The sequence below is a fragment of the Protomyctophum bolini genome (assembly GCF_963924005.1).
Source record: "Protomyctophum bolini genome assembly, chromosome: 12".
Taxonomy (NCBI): Eukaryota; Metazoa; Chordata; class Actinopteri; order Myctophiformes; family Myctophidae; genus Protomyctophum; species Protomyctophum bolini.
The window spans coordinates 31,167,297-31,188,040 of NC_137873.1; the positions used below are offsets into that span (position 1 = coordinate 31,167,297).

The following is a 20,744-nucleotide window of genomic DNA, read 5'->3' on the forward strand; positions in this document are numbered from 1 at the left end:
AAAGTATTGGCATCAAAATGTACTTAAAGTACCAAAAGTAAAAGTATTCATTGTGCGGGGGAATGTCACATATTTCAAGTTTTCAAATGTCAATATTTTCAAATTGAAAGTAGCAGATGGCCATATAGTTTTTCATCACTGTGCAGTATGACGTTAGCCTACGTTCTGTTATTGCATGTAAAGTCCAACCATGTATCTCGATGCTACATGTTTGTCATGATTGGATGAAATTGGTATACCGAAGAGCTGTAGAGACGGGGAGGGGAAAGGAGAAGGACCGCCCTTCTGAAAAAGTCAATTTATATTTAAAAGTTATGAATTGAATGGAGATTCAATTAACCGTGAGACTTTACTGTTGCCCAATCCATTCAACGGCCCTATAGATCTGTCCAACCTACTGTACATCAGCAACATTACTCATAATGATGGATAACAACAAGATGGTGTTAGTCTCTCGAGACGTTGCTGTTTTCTCTTTTTTTTGCAGATGGGTTCCCACGGAGGATGTTATGCAATAACATTCTCTAATTAGGTCTATGCTGGTTTATTTCATCATAGTTTGGTTCTTGACTCTACTGCTATATGACACCTGGTCGAATTTCCCTCTTTTATCTCTTCTCTTCCAATTCCCTCACATCCCCTCCTCCCCTCCTCCCCTCTGTGTGTGTGTGTGTGTGTGTGTGTGTGTGTGTGTGTGTGTGTGTGTGTGTGTGTGTGTGTGAGAAAAATCAGTTGTACCCATCCTGACGTCATGGATTGATCAAAGCAACGTGTAGTGTAGTCCATCCATGCATTCAGAGATATGCAGGAGTCCAGCCATGTTTGCAATCAACCGCTCACAAAACCCTCGGCAGAGTAGAAGCAAGGTAGCCTAATTGGACCGACTGTTGCACTAGACTAGAGTATAGACTGTCGAGACATCAGAATAGGCTACTAGTACTACTACTACTACTACTACTACTACTTCTGTCTTCTACTATAACTATAACAAGGTAAGAGATACATTTTAAACTTTGAAATTTTCCATCTTGAGTTTAAAGGGCCATGCTTGTCTTGTGGAAATTTATAATCTTGTGTTGTCAGTGTGATGATGTCAATGTTGAGCAATAGCACTTGTTGAGAGTGGACGTACAGTTTCTCATTCATCTCTGGTGATGTGGAGCTACCGTTAAATATTATGTTGGTTAGCGTGGTACTGCATGGTTGACAGCTCATTAGTCTGACCCCACACCATAATCGCAAGTTTTGGGGGTTTGACACGGCACTGTGGACCCCCCCTAGCAGGCTAGCACTCAGTGGGATTTGCGCGCCTGCCAATTCATAGAATAATCAAGGATGTTCTGATTGATCAGGACACGTAATGGTAAGTATACACTCACAGATTATTGTACGCGTGTGTGTGTGTGTGTGTGTGTGTGTGTGTGTGTGTGTGTGCGTGCGCGACTGCGTGTGTGCCCATGCACGCACACAGTCATATTACTGTACACACACACAGTCATATACATACACACATACTCACCGGTTTCTTTTGTTCTGAAGTATAGTTTTTGGTATTTTGTATAATTATGCATGTTGGCTAATTTCCATTTTAATCATTCATCTTGTTTAATCATGTCAACTGCGTTGGCTTATTTTCATTCTAATCATGTCCTTTATTAATCCTGTTTAATCATGTCAACTATCATTGGCTAATTGGGTTGCCAAATTATTTTGGGGGTCCCCAAATTATTTCCAAAAAGTTGCAACTGAATGGCTGGAAAATGAAGAGTTTACATAGTACACAGTACATGCGTACATTTTCCTTAATGATTATATCTGGTTTCAGAATTCATGTATGATATATTCATTAATTTATGATACATTTTCTCTATAATATTAAGGTTATTTTTGCAGTCAGTCTGTATTGGGGGTGGGGAGGGGGGGCGGGGGTCACGAGACATGGCCAAAGCCTTTCCGGGGGTCCCCAGCCAAAAACGTTGAGAACCCTTGCTCTATATTAATGTAGGTAATTTTAACATCTCTTACAATAGGTTTAGGAAGGGGTAGGAGTCTGATCAAATTTATATCAAATGCCTAAACTGTCTGGGGTCTGCCTGGGGAGCAATATTTAACCGTGTATTACTTTTTTAATGGGGAATAAATTAATATCTCACTTTAAAACACTTCTGGGGTCATTTACATGTCTACTCAGCTTTTTGTCTGCACCCCAGACAGTTTTTAAGTTGCTTGATTCAATATGTTGATATTTCGTATTCATTGACCTATCTATTTAGATCTGAGGACGCATCTGTGCCGCCCAATAGCTTTTAACCACTTTAACCATTATTTTAAACTTTAGCTGTTGAAATGGGAATTGGAACACAGGTGCTTTATATACACTGATGGCTGGAGATGATTGGTGGACTGCTGTGTGGTGGCCCAACCAGTGGTGAGAGGCGGAGTTGACTGAGTTATTGCATGATTGAGCTGAGAGAATGGCCGAATCTGCATGAGCGACAGATGGAGAGAGAGAGGGAGAGGAGAGGAGAGCTGAAGCAAACAAACTACAACTGCCCCCCCATACAGCGCGGCACCGAGTGCCACACTATGAGCTTGTAGATCTGCTATTTTTTTAAATGGTGAAAATGTGGCACTAATCTTTTAATATCATTCACAGCGAATGTTTTTAACTCAAACATTTGCTTGCATGCTGGGTCCTTGGAACAACATATTTTCTGAGTGTGGTCGGCGGCCAAATACATAGAATTTTGGGGCTCCTTGACATTAAATTTGAGAACCACTGACATAGAAACAGGGTTTTCAGAAAACTGTCATGATTTCGGTTAGAAGACATTTGTAGAATCTGGTCTCAATGGGTTAACCAGGGTTGACTCATTGAAAACATAGGCTGCTACGTCCTTGGTTCTGCATGGTGACTGACATCTTTCAATTTGTTTTATTTCATTATGTATTATGTTAATTATTTTCTGTAATGTAATGTTGCAAGGCAAGTCCATGCATGAAATTCCACTTCCACACTTCACATTTCACACTTGAATTATTATTTCTTTCCCCCAGATGTGACACTTTATGCTGCTGTGGGTGTAAAATGGTCTAAAGTCTAAACCTTGTATACGTTGTTCCTTATGCAAACTATATCATTCATTAGTATAAAGTGTGTTCCCCAAAAGGCCAAGTTGCAAATTAAATTGCTATATCTATTTCAAACAGACAGTCAAGTCAACTGTCTCCCCACCCAGCTCTCTCTTTTGGACCATTTTCACCGTACTGTAACAGTTACAGTAACACCCCGTGCTTGAGGACGGAGGAGGCTGAAATGTGAGCATTGTAATTTGGCTCACGCATGCCTGCCTGCTTGATGCACTAAGCATCAAGGGTGGGATTGAGGCTTGGAAGAAATCCTCAAATTACCATATACCACATACAGTATGACCAAATACGGCATATATCATTATGCTCAAAATTCTCTATGGAAAATAAATAACCAGAGACGGCCATTGGGAAATTCGGGGCAACTCCCGAACGGCCAGTCCAGGCCAGGCCGGTCTGGGCCAGCCGTTTTTTTTTTTTTTTTTTTGTTAAAACTAAACAAAAAAAGAAATCATATATTTAATTTCGAAGATACACAATTATCTTTTAACAAGGTAATATAATCATGTTGCTTTGTGACATAATAATGTTGTGCACAGCAGCCGCTCTCAGCCATCCTTGTGTCACATTTTTGTATCTCAACCTTGTTCCACCCATTAGCTTTTCAGGATGCTATATCTCATAAAAGAAATACCACAGATGAAACGGGGAACATTTTCTCTTTATTCAATATATCAATAAAGAAGTGCAAAAGCCATTGTAGGCCACATTGGTATGTGGCCTGTATACTGCAATGGCATGTATACTGCAATGGCAGCCTTGAGTAGTGTGTGCAAGGGCAGACAGCCTACAGACACGTAAAAAAAAATGCTTTTACACCAAAGTGCATCTCAGTGTTTAACAGTACTACTCCAATAAACATTCAGCATGAAGCTGCTGTGCAGAGATACTATAAAAACATCAACCAAGTTCATTCATTTCACATGACGACCACTTTAGAATTAACATGCATGCACTCTCAGACTTCGATGTTGGGTGACAGTCTCTCTGGCTGCTGCTTCTGCATAATACAGTTGCTGGACTGTTTTAACTTGAGTTTTATCAACTTTTTGTAACTTTTGTTCAGAATACTGGCTTGTGGCTTCACTTAGTAGCTGTCTCTCTCTCTCTCTCTCTCTCTCTCTCTCTCTCTCTCTCTCTCTCATGTGGCTCAAAAGCAGTGTACAGTGCACACAGGATTTAGCTGGCTCAAACAGGAAGTGTCACATTCAAAATAAAATCACTCATCTATGAAATAAGGACTTTACTTACCGTAGATGACATTTTCTTTAGTTTAGATTAATCATAACCCTTTGTATCTTGACAGCTTATTTTAGCTATATTCTCTAAATATAATTAATATCTCACTGTATAAAATAAACATATTATCTTTTCGACACATTTCAGGTTTTTTGTACACAGTTTATCAATCCTGGATTACACCAATCCATGACATTGCTGTGATGTTTGGACATTAGAAATCCCTCTAAAATTCTGGGATATTATTAACTTGAACACCTATTCTTGGGCAGGCATTTCTGATGAGCACAATGAACAATATTGTGAGCACATTGCAATGCTGTGAGCTTGTACATCTGACATCTTGTGTATAGCCTACAGATCTGGTTGGTCTCAGGCTTTCTTTTTTTAATTATTAGTGTGAGTGTAGGCCTATATGCCATGCTATTGTTCATTGTGCTCATCAGAAATGACTGTGACTGTGGCAGCCTACAACAGATTTTGCACTTCTTTATTGATATATTGAATTAAAAATAAATGTTCCCTGTTTCATCTGTGGTATTTCTTTTGTAAAATATAGCATCCAGAAAAGCTAATGGGTGGAACAAGGTTGAGATACAAAAATCTAATTTCTGTACCAACCATTTCCGATCCGTAAAAGGTGTAAGTTAGGTATACGTTGCAAGTTGCAACTATTCCTCATTTATCAACATGAGTTAAGTATTTGTTAATAGTTAACATATGCTATTGGGACGTTATTCTAAAGTTGCAACTATTCCTCATTTACCAACATGAGTTAAGTATTTGTTAATGGTTACATTATGCTATTGGGACGTTATTCTAAAGTTGCGACAATTGCTCAATTATTAACATGAGTAAATGAGGAATTGTCGCAACTTTAGAATAACGTCCCAATAGCATATTAACTAATGCTTAACTAGCCATTAGTATGTGATTTACTAATGGCTTGTTCATAATCATTAAGTATATGATATATATTATAACTCCATTATGAGTAATTAGCATACCGTTGATAAGTTCACTGATAGTTTGGGGGTAACCACCAGGTGTAACTAACTGTTAATAAATATTTAACAAGACATTAATAACTCTTTGACTAATGCTTTATTAATGATCTATTAAATAGTTATTAGACATCGTTATGAATCCCTTACTATTAACAAATGATGAACTATTAACAAATGCTTAACAAATCATGAATGACTCATTAACAGTTTATGAATGAATGATCTATTAACTATTTATTCTATATATTCTATATATTTATTAATCCTTAACTAACTATTATCAAATGCTTAACAACTCATTAATAACTAATTAAATAATAGTTTATGAATTATCTATTAACTAGTTATAATGGATAGTTATTCTAAATTGTTACCTATTTAACAAATGATGATGTTTATTATTGTTCCTGCTGTCAACCAGGTTAAAGAAATCACAGATTGAGGCTTCACATGATAATGATCTAAAATAATAACCCAAAATAGACTATCTACAAACTTAAGAGTGAAATCAGTTGTGGCGACTGAAATAACTTTAATTTTATAAATCTGCCTTCATTCTTTTATTATTATTATTATAGTTATTAAAATGATTAAACTCCCCATTTAGCATTATAAGACTAGACTGACTGTTATGTCACTAGTTGCAATATGCATACAGTAGGACAATACACTCACACCAACCTAGCTTAATTAGACTTTAACTGCTTTTGTTTAACTGATCTGTTGCAGATGGGTCTGTTTGTGGATGACGTGGCATTCCATTCCAACATACCTGCAGAAGCAGACATAACAGTGGCCGTCATCTACTCAATATTTGGTAAGTGAGCGAGAGCATCTAAAATTGTCACTGGTCCCATTCATCCACAAATGAACAAAAGATAATAAGTAGTCCACAACATCGTAAGATGCTCAGGTGGTGCAGTGGTAGTGCCTGCCTGGGAAGAGTGATATTCGTCACAACAGGCTCCTACGGGCTGGGGTGGCACCTGTCAGCAGGATGTGTTGGTCGGGAGGAGTAGGACGAAGGTTACTTACTGTATATGTCCTCCCGGTGGGAGCTCGTCACTGGCAGGTGAGTCAGTTAGGATACGATACACAGAAAAGAAAAAGAAAAAAAAAGGTGCTTCAGTGGTTGGGAATGTTGTGGTGCTATAGCACTGCTATAGCAGTTCTTCAGTGGTTCTTTGCATGGCTTTGTTGCCCTAGCGGTTCTTCAGTGGCACCATTTAGCAATTGTGCTATACAGTAGAAGCTGTTTTTCAACAGCCAAAAGTGTCGAATAATGTTTTAGGAGCTGTTTCTCAACAACCAAAAGTGTCAAATAATGGTTAGAAGCTGTTTTTCAACAACCAAAAGTGTCAAATAATGTTTTAGGAGCTGTTTCTCAACAACCAAAAGTGTCAAATAATGGTTAACAGCCAAAAGTGGCAAATAATGTTTTAGGAGCTGCTTCTCAACAACCAAAAGTGTCAGAAATGTTTTCGGAGCTGTTTCTCAACAACCAAAAGTGTCAAATAATGGTTAGAAGCTGTTTTTCAACAGCCAGAAGTGTCAAATAATGGTTAGAAGCTGTTTTTCAACTAAATGTTTTTCAGGCTAAATGTTATACAGATGTTGTACATCTTCGGAAACGGCTGTGCTGCGCTTTTTTGATGGGGGTGAAATGTTTCAAAAGAAGCATATATCTGCTATAGGAGACAATGGAAACCTCAGCGCCAAATTGCTGCAGAAGCCGTTACTTTGTTTGACCGTTTTGGCAGCTCTGAAATAATCTCCTTCCTTCCTTGACTTCCTTATAGAGCGCAGCAGTCCCGCCCCCTTTCAGAAAAGCGAGTGGCCCAGGAAATGAAACTCCAATGCATTTTTCCATCGGCACTTCGAATATAATTTATTTAAAGACGGTTACGCCACGGACAAAGCCAATTCGGATCATGACAAATCATGACAATGAACACAATGTTTTGGGACGATCAAATAATTTATAAGACGAAAAACAAAACAAATAGTGTTGTCTCCTGCCTTTATTTTCTTCTTTCTAATGATTTGATCATCCCAAAACATTGTGTTCATTGTCATGATTTGTCATGATCCGAATTGGCTTTGTCCGCGGCGTAACCGTCTTTAAATAAATTATATTCGAAGTGCCGATGGAAAAATGCATTGGGGTTTCATTTCCTGGGCCACTCGCTTTTCTGAAAGGGGGCGGGACTGCTGCGCTCTATTGACATCCCATTGTACCGCCTTCCGCACCGAGAGGGGCTAGGTGGGGGGGGGGGGGGGGGGGGGGGGGGGAATCAGTTGGCATAAAGACTAAATTGGGGAGAAAGGGGGGTAAAAAGCAACACATGTGAGCCAACGATGACGTGAAGCTGTGCAAGCACATGCATTTTTGTGCATGCATGTTGTTGAGTTTCACAGCTGTAATTGCGTGTTGTACCAGATATATAGAAGTGAAGAAATATACTTGACGGAGGAAAACACTTGGAGTAAATAAATAACATACCAGGATGCATCAGCTGTAGTGTTGCTGGTTCAGTCACTTTACCAGGTTTATTCACATCAGGTTATATACACATAGTTAATAGGCACTTCCGGTCTGGGGTTTGTACTTCACAATAAGATAACTCAATAATAAAATATATGTACATACAATAAAGATCATATTCCAACACATGTATATAGGCCTACTGTAAATGTGAGCAAATAATATTTTCTCCACCTCCATCTCTATACAAAATAATATACACACATGAATATAGGGCCGAAGTGGTTCATCATTGTATTGTAAACCTACCAAGTAGGGTAGACAAAAACATGCAGTATAATCCTGAATGATAAGGGGACTTTTGCAGGGCAACAGCAGTATAGCTGCAGCGCAGTGCGCATTGATTCAACGTCAAACTGGTGTACTCTTTCCAGACTGAGTAGCGAGTGACAATGACAAAAAACAGATCCACGGAACGCAGCGAATCAGGCTGGAACCCTGCAGGCTACTTGGACTCCTCATGCATTGAAGATCGAGGCATGATATGACGTCAGTCCGTTGTCTAGTAGTAGTGTAGCGTCCAGGATTAACGGGGGGAAATCAATCTTAAATGTAATGTAAAAACAAATACCTCACCTTACTACAGTAATTACAGTACAGTACTTGCTTAACGTATACTGTACACACTGGTTGCGACTGTGGCTCTCACAGCAGGGAATGAATGAATGGATGAATGAATGGTGTGTTGTAATGTCGTCCTGCAGGCGTGTGCTCAGTGTTGGGTAACGGCACGCTGCTCTACGTCTCCTACAAGAAGAAGCACCAGCTGAAGCCCCCCGAGTTGTTAATCATCAACCTATCCATCAGCGACATGGGCCTGACGCTGTGTCTCTACCCTATGGCCATCACCTCCAGCCTCTACCACAGGTACTTAACACAAAGACATGGGCCTGACGCTGTGTCTCTACCCTATATGGCCATCACCTCCAACATCTACCACAGGTACTTAACACAAAGACATGGTCCTGACCTTAGAGATATGAATAGAGACGGCACCCGGAGGAAACCCTGAGGCGAAATGGACATAGTGGCCTGAATTTGGTATTGCTGCGTGTGCCCAAATGCATGAACGCTGTGAGTGAACGCTGTTTCATACGTGAACGCACGTGAACGCGTGCAATGATGGTGTTTTTGGGCCCAATCCATCCCAGAATGCACTCTGTTCCTACTCGGAAGGAGGAGTGAAATCGCCTCATGCGCTTTAGAGCAACGTAATGCAAGTGGGAGGAGAATTCGGGTGCCGTCTCTATCCATATATACTCTAAGGTGACAGTCCTGATGCTGTCTCTACCCTATGGCCATCACCTCCAGCGTCTAACACAGGTAGTTCAATTACCTCCAGCATCTACCACCAACGTAGTTTATAACCTGCAGCATCTACCACAGGTAGTGGTAACTAGTAACTATAGTATAACAAAAGTTGGAACATACTAATTGGAAATACTCAAGTAAAGGACAAATACCTTAAAATTGTACTTAAGTATAGTACTTAAGTAAATGTACTTGGTGTACTTTAGTTTCCACCACTGCCCTCTAACCCATGGCAATAACCACCACAGGTAGTTTATCACTCGCAGCACCAACACAGACAACAATAAGGGCTTTAAACAGAAAAGCGTGACTGCCTAGAACAATGGACTGTATGCTTTCTGTATGTGATTCACGTGACAGAATGATGTGATGCAATTTGAGATTGAGTGTAGTCCTCGCTTTTGTGGTGCAAAATTCAAAGGTTCATTCAACTATATGGTTGATTGACAATATGGCTGGCTGTTAGTTCACAGGTGTTCCATCTCATATGGATCTTTTCTTCTCCTTTCTGCTGCCTATACCTCCCCCATCCTCTCCATCCTCCTACGCAGGTGGCTGTATGGGGAAACGGTGTGCTACATGTACGCCTTTTGCGGCGTGCTCTTCGGCATCTGCAGTCTGACCACTCTGACCTTGCTGAGCATGGTGTGCTTTGTGAAAGTGTGCTGTCCGCTCTATGGTGAGTCTTCAAAGAACACTGAACCGACAAAGGGACTCTTACAGTTACATCCTTCGAAGCGGCTGATTATTTGATTAATCGATGTGAGGAAATTAAACGATTGCCCCCTCTGAGCCGTTCCTTCACAGTAGCCTTTCTTTGAAGCCCACGCTCAGTAATTGCACAGTCTGTGATGTGGTCTAATGTGGTGCAATTACAAGGCTTTTCTTTTGACCCCTGAACGCTGTGTTTTCCCAGGAAATGCCACAGTCTGTCCCAACTCTTGGATGTTGTACTGTAGTGTAGAGACGCCCCCCCTCCCCCCCTCAACCCACTTATCTGAAAGGCATTATTTGTGAACCATTTTATTGCAGTGGTTTTCAACCCTTTTCATGTCAAGGCTCATTATTTATTCTGCATTTGAGCCACAGACCACCATTAGATGACATTTAGCCTCTCGGACCCAAATACTAATACGATAAGACAGTGTCCACAATTCCATGTTGCATTGATGTGGTAGCATAGGAGAGATATAACAGGCAAATCTATCAAATAACAATTCTTCTACATTCTCAAATTGTGTAGACTTCTTGTAAATTAAGAAATGCAAAATGTTTAACAATAATGTAAATTTTGAAAGAGTTGGGTCCATTCGGTTACCAACTCTGCATCATTTAGCTGGGGACCACCTGGAACCCCCGACTCCCCGGACCACTGGTTGAAAACCACTGATGTATTAGGATATGGTTTCCCCAGGATTCCCATGCAGGATATGGCACAATGTTGGATGTTGTATTATAAACTAGAGCCCCCCTCAACCCACTTATCTGAAATGCGTTATTCATGAACCGTCGTTCGTCTCGGTCATATACTTTATCGTGGCTGACGGTTGGAAATTGGAATGTCCCGATCATGTTTTTTTGCTCCCGATCCGATTCCAATCATTTGATTTTGAGTATGTCTGCCGATACCGATTTTCCCCGTTCCGATATTTATATTTTTATAGGACACTTATGCCATATCACAATAGTACAATATCAAAAATCACAGACGATATCCAGTCTGGGATATAATATTGATACTAGGGATGTCCCAATCACGTTTAAAAAAAATAATATGTGGGTACAAGGTTTCATCTAAAATACAGCGCTGACTGAAAAGCTCAAACCTTTGATTTGATCTATTCAAAATGTCTCGTAACATCTAATCAAATCCCTGTTCCCAAGGAAACCGGTTCAGTTCGCTCCACGGCCGCCTGCTTGTTGCCTGTGCCTGGGCGTACGCCCTGTTGTTCGCCTGCTCCCCCTTGGCCCACTGGGGCCAGTACGGCCCCGAGCCCTACGGCACGGCCTGTTGCATCGACTGGCGCTTCTCCAATCAGCACGACGACGCTCGCTCCTACACGGTGGCACTGTTCGTCTTCTGCTACGCCCTCCCGTGCTGCGTCATCGTGGTGTCCTACGTGGGCATTCTGGCCACGGTGCGTGCCTCCCGCAACGCCATGGAGCGGCACGTGTCCCGGCCGACACACATGAGCGACATACAGACAATTATCACCAAGGTGAGGAAACGGCCGCATTGCCGCCCTACATAATCACATGCATATTATTGGTTATTCCATTATAGTTTGCTGTGCTCTGAAGTTACGACGTCAGGCACAATTATAATTGGATTCACATTCCACAGAAGATGACATTCCAGTTGAACCCACATAGCGTTCCATTATTTCTTCTCTTCCACCCGTCAAGGAATACATCATTCATTCTTAATCAATCCCATACCTAATAGATACGTAGAATGTATAGTGTTGTCTCATAATGTTTTTTTCCCCCCTCTTTTGGGTGCAGTACTTAGACAGTTTTTGGTTTAGACTAGTCATTGGTTAGACCAGTCATTCTTTTTCCTTTTCATTGTATTGTTTTTGACTCCATCTCTCTCCCTCTTTCACATTCTATCTTCTCTCTATCCCTCTCTCCGTCTCTTTTCCTTCCACTCTCACAACCTTCTCTCATCATCATTACTGCTTTGTGTAATCAGCCCCCCAGAGGCGCATTATTAAACTCATTTTCATTATTGCAGCCACCAACATAGTTACTAGTCAGTAGCCATCATCAGCAGTAAACCCAGGTCATGCTCGTGCTAATCAAACACTCAGTTGCAAATGTTATTACTGGCACAATTCGAGTCTATCCAAGGACCGTCTCCAATGCAAATATATTATAAATGGGCCCTGGGGTCAGAGACTCAGAGTAAACTCATTTTATGGATTTAAAGTGACACAGAGGGGTTATGCAATGCAGGGGATAATCGAATGACCATTCAAATGGGAAGGAATGAGTGTTGCATATTGAACTGTCTACTTAGAAACACGAGCCCACTGTCGAGCACCATAGCTTCTCAGAGAAACTGCCAGTGACCCCAATATATCTTCAGTGATGGAGATTGTCATTAGCAGGTATTGGCTCTGGATGCTGGTATGCATTATACATTGTGATGGATGTGAAGTCATACTGCTCATCACTTCATATCCATGACCATAATCGATGCAAGAATGTGTTACCAAAACCTTGTTCTCGCCATGTAATCATCTGAGTAGCACAGAGCAATATTATTCACCTCTAAGCTTAATCTAGTGATCAATATATAGTCATTATTTTTGGGGCGATGTATGCACTATGCTCTAAATGGACCAAATGGACCTTTCATTTTGTTACACAATTGTACACTCGTGAAAAGTATCAAATGGGGGCCCGTCCGTGGCCCAATGTATATGAAAAGGCTGAGAATCAATGCTCTACTTTGACTTTCTCTTCTCTAGCTGAGTGTTGCCGTCTGCATTGGGTTCTTTGCTGCGTGGAGCCCCTACGCCGTGGTGTCCATGTGGGCCGCTTTTGGACACATCGAGAGCATCCCTCCTATGGCCTTTGCCATGCCAGCTATGATTGCCAAGTCCTCTACCATCTACAACCCACTCATCTATCTCATGCTGAGGCCCACCTTCCGCAAGGTGATGTGCAGGGACCTGGGTAGCCTCCGGCGTGCCTGTCTGAGAGGCTGCCTCTGCGCACCGGGCCCTGGGAGGTGCCATTCCAAGCCACTGAATAGGGTCGACCTCTGCATGATCTGCCATCGACAGCCCGACCAATCCTGCTCCACCGACTCGTCCGCCCGGCCTGCTCTAGTGGACTCGAGGGCCAGCAGCGGTTGTGAGAAGTGCAGCCAGGCGTGTCGGCGTTTTGCTCAGTACGCCCAGGGTAACAATGTCACTAACCTCGCAGTCAGTACTGCTATGCCAAAGGCTGAAATGACTCACATGATGGAGCCACAAACAAAGAAGCAAAATACACAGCAAGTCTGTCACAAGACGTCCATGCGAGCAGCTATGCTTGGCGAAAGACGTTTAGAAATGGACAATCTTCAGGTCAACCTACAGATGGTACCAGGTCATGCCAAAGTGGCTTGGCCCTAAACCTTCACTCATTTCATACTGTTTACAGTGTATCTCTGGACAATATTTTTTGTTGTTATTGTACAGTGTATTTTGGTATCATTCCAATCTGGGAAAACATCTGCAAAAAAGGGGGGGGGGAAATAAAAAAGGAATCCTTTGAATTTGCATCTGGAGGCCCCGCTTAATTCCTCATGTAGAGACTGCATGTCGGCCCGTTGACTCTCCTTCAGCCCTCCTCTTCCGAAGGTGCTCCTATGTTTACATTCATAATAACAACTCCACGCGTTGAGTTGCCGACAGATTCGGCTGCGGAGCTCTTGAATTGTCTATATTTTGGTCAACAACTTTTTGTTGTTCTGGCTTTTTAATTTCTGTTTTAACTTATATGGGACAGTGGATTCAGGATTATAGCAAATTTACAGCAATATCTGATGAACAAATTATACTATCAAATGTAGGCCAATTAACCGCATGATTGTATCATTTCACATACAAAATAATCTATGCATCAGGCCAAACCCAAAGGTAACGTGCTGTGCAAAATATACTACTATAAGTGCACGAACACACCACACTTTTATTCTTCTACCTATGAGTACAGATTCTGCCAATGCATTTCAATGAGAATGGAGTGTTTTGTTTTTTGTTTTTTTCCCCCAGAAATCAGAAGCCTTTTCAGGTGGGGAGCGACTGACACAGACATTGTCGTCTGCATCAGTCCCATATGGAAAAAAAAGTAGAAGAAACATATATGTTGTCCTGTTGCCTCCAATAGTAAGTATTTACATTTTTTATGTATGTCATTTACATGTATGTCATGTAAAGTACATACTAGATTTTATATGTGAACTCTTGAAAGTGGCACCTTTCATACAATCCTCATATAAGACAATAAAGTGAATCATGTATGAATCAAGTAAACAACATGTATGTGATCTATGAGGTAAGTACATGGCAAACTGTATTTTCCTTACATGTTCCATAAAATGTTTGTAGTTTTAAATTATATGAGATATATCCTTTCCATATTATAAAAAAAATACCATTATAGTATGTATTTTATAGTTTGTAACCATTTAATTTACAAGAAAAGTATGCTTCTTTTATATGATTTTTATAACATTGTTATAAAATCAGCCAATACATTATACCTTATAGTTATAAAAAAAACATATGTTTTATCTATGACTATATATAAGTTTTTATATGTGAAGTGTATGATGGGTATAAAAAACATATGCGCTATAGACCCCTGGGAGATAGTTGCTGAGATAGAGCACCACACCTACTATACCATCAACTCCCAATTCTTCCCGCATCACTTGCCGCACCCAAGCTGTGCTACTCATACACTGAGTTGCCAGTGCCCAGGATCGAACCCACGAACTTGTGGTCTTAAGGCGAGAGCTCTACCGACTGAGCTACCCAGACACATCCTGACATATGTGAAGTGTTTGATATGCTCTCTTTATGTTTTTTGTTTTTTTTAGAAGATTCTTATAAGTTACCATAGCAGTATAAAATAAAATGCATTGGGAGGTACATGGGGGGACATTGGTGGTGACACTGGCTGGGGGGGGCACTGGCTGGGGGGGGGGCACTGGTTGGGGGGGCACTGGGGGCTTGTGTCACACTGGGGGGACACTGGCTGGGGAGGACACTGGCTGGGGGGGGCATCACACTGGGGGGACACTGGCTGGGGGGCACTGGGTGGGGGGTGTCACACTGGGGGGGTCACTGGCTGGGGGGGGCACTGGCTGGGGGGATCTTAAATAATGTAGGATTCATAAAATGTAAAAGGGAATACAACTCATTATTTTGTCATCTCATGTTATTTCATTGTAAGATTAGGTTTTGTTTAATTTGGATGTCTCTGTGACATACATGGCCTGTATTGTATGGTTTCTATACAATATCCTATCAGATTTTGGTTTCACTGATGTTTGCCCAACTCTACAAGTTTGACAACACACAATTACTAAGGATTTTGTATGTGGATTTACTGCAGTAATTATTTATAAGTTCATATATATTTCAATTTATACTAATTTACTAAGAATATTGTATGTGGATTTACCGTCACATATAGTTCTTATAAGTTACAAAATTATATAGGTTTCACTTTACAAAAACTTACTATGGCTCTTATATGTGCTTTGACTGTTATATATAGTTCCTATAAATGACAAAATTATATAAGTTTCACTTTACAAAAACTTACTATGGCTCTTATATGTGCTTTGACTGTTTTATATAGTTCCTATAAATGACAAAATTATATAAGTTTCACTTTACAAAAAAATACTATGGATCTTATATGTGCTTTAAATGTTTTATATAGTTCATATAAATGACAGAATTATATAAGTTTCACTTTACAAAAAAATACTATGGATCTTATATCTGCTTTGACTGTCATATATATTAACTACAAGTTTCATGTAAAACATATACAAATTTAGTAAATTTTTTTCCATATGGGGTAGCAACCGGTCTGCTCCAGGTCTTCTGAGGGGCGCGGGACCCGTAGCTCACCACAATCCAGGTGTAGACGCCCGCAGGCATGTACACGAAACGAGCATGCACGCAACACTTCTCCACGCGTAAATATAAATGCACGCATTGGAAATGAATTACTAGGCGTCAGTTGCTCACTTGCTCCCTGTCTGAAAAGGCTTTAATTTATAGTTTTATATACATGCTGTATATAATTCTGCCAGAACCAACTTATTAAAACCTCAATTCTGCCTCAGGGAATCACAGAGAACAATGGAAGAGGTATAGCATTGCCATCACAGGGATGTTGTGGACTGATTAATATATTGGCCCAATCCCAACGTATGCCCACTGGACTTGAACACGGACATGCTGCAGAGTGCAGACTTTAAGGCTTAGATGTATGCAGACTTATGAGGGTGTTTACATGCGGTAGCAAGGGCTCGGTATGAAATGATTATTTATGGTACCTCTGACATCTCGCAGAACAACGATTCTGATAATAGTTTTGGTTTTTATTACTATGCTTCAGTGCATATACCAGCTCAGTGGCCTTGTGGTTGGAGTTTCCACCCTGAGACTGGGTCGGTCGGGTCATACCAAAGACTCAAAAAATGGGACCCAGTAACCTCCCTGCTTGACACTCGGCATCAAGGTTTGGATTGGGAGTAAGTCCCTGTGACATACTAGCGTCATGTCCAGGGGGTGTACTTGTACATCAAGCTGCCTCACGCTACAGAAACAGGAGATAGGCTCCTGCCCTATGGGCCTCATCATGGCTCGGCAAGGCTACTTCAGTGCATACATTGAATTATATTGTGTACTCACAGAATACTATGAGGCAATACAAATGCCATAACCACTGGCATGTGACGTAGTATATAGTGACATAGACACATTTTTATATTAATATAATTCTTTAATAGCAAAAATCTTCAAGCTCTTGTGTATGAGCTAGTAAATTCGCTATTTTCACATGATTTTCTGTGCTACGAGGATGAAATAGGGCTTAAGTGGTTGGTTAACAAGTGCACGAGTAAAGCAATCAAATTAAATCAATCTCTCTAGTGTGTACATACATATCTATTATCTAACACATAATAGCCGTCATACAACGGCCCTGGAAGCTCTTCATTTTCCAATGAAAGGGTTTGAATTGAAAGGATTTGCTCTCATAATGGGGCTACAATTATGATCAACTACATTAAGGGTGTACTGTGGGATTGGGCTATTGTTACTGGATGGTCATGGTAAGGTTTTGAATTCAGGAAGACCATGTAGTGGTCCTTCATCATAGCCATATAAGATCACAGCATAAAAGCCAGCCTATTTCAGAGGCTATGTTGTGCTTGCTTTATTATGCCAGGCAACTTGTTTACACTTTACAAATGCAGGTATTCAGTTTTTGTATATTTGTTTAAATGTTTGCTCATCATGGGACATCACTCTATTGACTGTCTTTCTGTCTTGAAATAAATGTTTGAATTATTATTACTATAAATGTATTATACAGTAGGCTAGCTCCTTTAGTCAACTCGGTGAGAAACAAACTGTCATGTGGCTGTAGCTTGGGTTAAAAAAACATTTGTGTTGTCTGTTATTGTATGTAAAATACATAAAGGTCATGTGATTTACTAATAAAGTCTTAGATCTATACACTGACATAATCTCAAAGCTGTCCATTGTCTGCCAGCCATAGAATATTTCTACTTGCATCCATATAGTGGTCCAGGCGCATGCCACATAATAGCCTATAGGCTCTGGCCTGACACAGTATTGTGTGTTGGAGTCCCGTTCATGGTGACCTTTGCTGCATATCTCTCCCTCTTTCCTGTCTGTCTTCACTGTAACTATCAATAAAGGCACAAAAGCCAAAAACAAATAAGATAATTGTCTATGCCTCATGGTGCTATAACAGAGTTGTGTTGACTCCACCTATCTGCGTAATACTTTGTATGCACATACTGACACTCCCTAGAGGCCAAGGAAAGACGTCTGGCCTGGTTCAAATAAAACTATTGTTTAATGTCCTCACAAGAGTATAGTCGTCTATTACAATTCTTATTTTCGTGTCTTGTCATGAAGACCAAAACCTAGCCCAAAATTGTTTTTGAAAAAAATAAATGTAGCTGCAAGCAGCGATAAGGTGGGACCAAGCAGGACGGTAATAAGCAATAAGAACAATATGCAGTCAGTTTTGATTGGGGGGTTCTTGAAGACTCATACACTGACTTGGCAGTGCCCAGATTTGAACCCATGATCTTGTTGTCCAAAGGCAAGAGCTCTACCAACTCCGCTAAAGCTGCAAACACTTCCCTGGGTTGGGGGGGGGGGAAGAAGAAACTGTGGGGGAGGAGGAAGGGGAGCTGTGGATCGAAAGGTCACCGGTTAGATTCCCAACCAGATGATGACGGCCCAGGACCGGGCCTTAATAAAAAGTTTTAAAATAGTAAAAATTAAGTTTAGGGATAACAAGAAAAGTCCTCCATGCTTCAGCCAGCAGAAGGTAGAAGTTTTCATCGGTGCTCAACAGGGACAACAAATAATACCTGGTCTGTCTGTCTGTCTGTCTGTCTGTCTGTCTGTCTGTCTCCGCAAATTTTCCGCAACACTACGTAATTTGCTAATGTTTCTCATCCTCCGCAACACTTTTTTTTTCAAAATTTCAAAAAACAATTGCGGAAATTGCGGATTTTTTTTCTCAATTTTTTCATTTTTTTTAAATCCTCAAAAATGATGAAAAACGGCGCGCTATAGTATGCCGTACGATATGGGCTATAGCCCATGGTCCAAAATGATGAGAAACGAGGCTAACTTTTTTTTTCAAAATTTCAAAAAACATGGGCTATAACCTTTCGTTTTTGTCATTTCGTCATTTTTTCAAATCTTCAAAAATGATGAAAAACGGCGCGCTATAGTATGCCGGACGATATGGGCTATAGCCCATGGTCCAAAATGATGAGAAACGAGGCTAACTTTTTTTTTCAAAATTTCAAAAAACATGGGCTATAACCTTTCGTTTTTGTCATTTCGTAATTTTTTTCAAATCTTCAAAAATGATGAAAAACGGCGCGCTATAGTATGCCGTACGATATGGGCTATAGCCCATGGTCCAAAATGATGAGAAACGAGGCTAACTTTTTTTTTCAAAATTTCAAAAAACATGGGCTATAACCTTTCGTTTTTGTCATTTCGTCATTTTTTTCAAATCTTCAAAAATGATGAAAACGGCGCGCTATAGTATGCCGTACGATATGGGCTATAGCCCATGGTCCAAAATGATGAGAAACGAGGCTAAGTTTTTTTTTCAAAATTTCAAAAAACATGGGCTATAACCTTTCGTTTTTGTCATTTCGTCATTTTTTTCAAATCTTCAAAAATGATGAAAAACGGCGCGCTATAGTATGCCGTGCGATATGGGCTATAGCCCATGGTCAAAAATGATGAGAAACGAGGCTAACTTTTTTTTTCAAAATTTCAAAAAACATGGGCTATAACCTTTCGTTTTTGTCATTTCGTCATTTTTTTCAAATCTTCAAAAATTATGAAAAACGGCGCGCTATAGTATGCCGTACGATATGGGCTATAGCCCATGGTCCAAAAGGATGAGAAACGAGGCTAACTTTTTTTTTCAAAATTTCAAAAAACATGGGCTATAACCTTTCGTTTTTGTCATTTCGTCATTTTTTTCAAATCTTCAAAAATGAGGAAAAACGGCGCGCTATAGTATGCCGTACGATATGGGCTATAGCCCATGGTCCAAAATGATGAGAAACGAGGCTAACTTTTTTTTTCAAAATTTCAAAAAACATGGGCTATAACCTTTCGTTTTTGTCATTTTGTCATTTTTTTCAAATCTTCAAAAATGATGAAAACGGCGCGCTATAGTATGCCGTACGATATGGGCTATAGCCCATGGTCCAAAATGATGAGAAACGAGGCTAACTTTTTTTTTCAAAATTTCAAAAAACATGGGCTATAACCTTTCGTTTTTGTCATTTCGTCATTTTTTTCAAATCTTCAAAAATGATGAAAACGGCGCGCTATAGTATGCCGTACGATATGGGCTATAGCCCATGGTCCAAAATGATGAGAAACGAGGCTAACTTTTTTTTTCAAAATTTCAAAAAACATGGGCTATAACCTTTCGTTTTTGTCATTTCGTAATTTTTTTCAAATCTTCAAAAATGATGAAAAACGGCGCGCTATAGTATGCCGTACGATATGGGCTATAGCCCATGGTCCAAAATGATGAGAAACGAGGCTAACTTTTTTTTTCAAAATTTCAAAAAACATGGGCTATAACCTTTCGTTTTTGTCATTTCGTCATTTTTTTCAAATCTTCAAAAATGATGAAAACGGCGCGCTATAGTATGCCGTACGATATGGGCTATAGCCCATGGTCCAAAATGATGAGAAACGAGGCTAACTTTTTTTTTCAAAATTTCAAAAAACATGGGCTATAACCTTTCGTTTTTGTCATTTCGTAATTTTTTCAAATCTTTAAAAATGATGAAAAACGGCGCGCTATAGAATGCCGTACGATATGGGTTATAGCCCATGGTCCAAAATGATGAGAAACGAGGCTAACTTTTTTTTTCAAAATTTCAAAAAACATGGGCTATAACCTTTCGTTTTTGTCATTTTGTCATTTTTTTCAAATCTTCAAAAATTATGAAAAACGGCGCGCTATAGTATGCCGTACGATATGGGCTATAGCCCATGGTCCAAAATGATGAGAAACGAGGCTAACCTTTTTTTTCAAAATTTCAAAAAACATGGGCTATAACCTTTCGTTTTTGTCATTTCGTCATTTTTTTCAAATCTTCAAAAATGATGAAAAACGGCGCGCTATAGTATGCCGTACGATATGGGCTATAGCCCATG

The 20,744-nt window shown here is 40.2% G+C and overlaps 1 protein-coding gene across 1 annotated transcript; it reads left to right on the forward strand.

The window, feature by feature from the left end:
* Nucleotides 1–6,125: 6,125 nt before the first annotated feature.
* LOC308326206 (opsin-5-like) lies at nt 6,126–13,379 on the forward strand (the record flags this gene model as incomplete). Its single annotated transcript, XM_080779014.1, has 5 exons — nt 6,126–6,213; nt 8,646–8,808; nt 9,804–9,931; nt 11,137–11,471; nt 12,729–13,379. 5 exons carry the CDS (start codon nt 6,126–6,128, stop codon nt 13,377–13,379), a joined length of 1,365 nt encoding a protein of 454 aa, XP_080635140.1.
* Between the last annotated feature and the right edge of the window lie 7,365 nt (nt 13,380–20,744).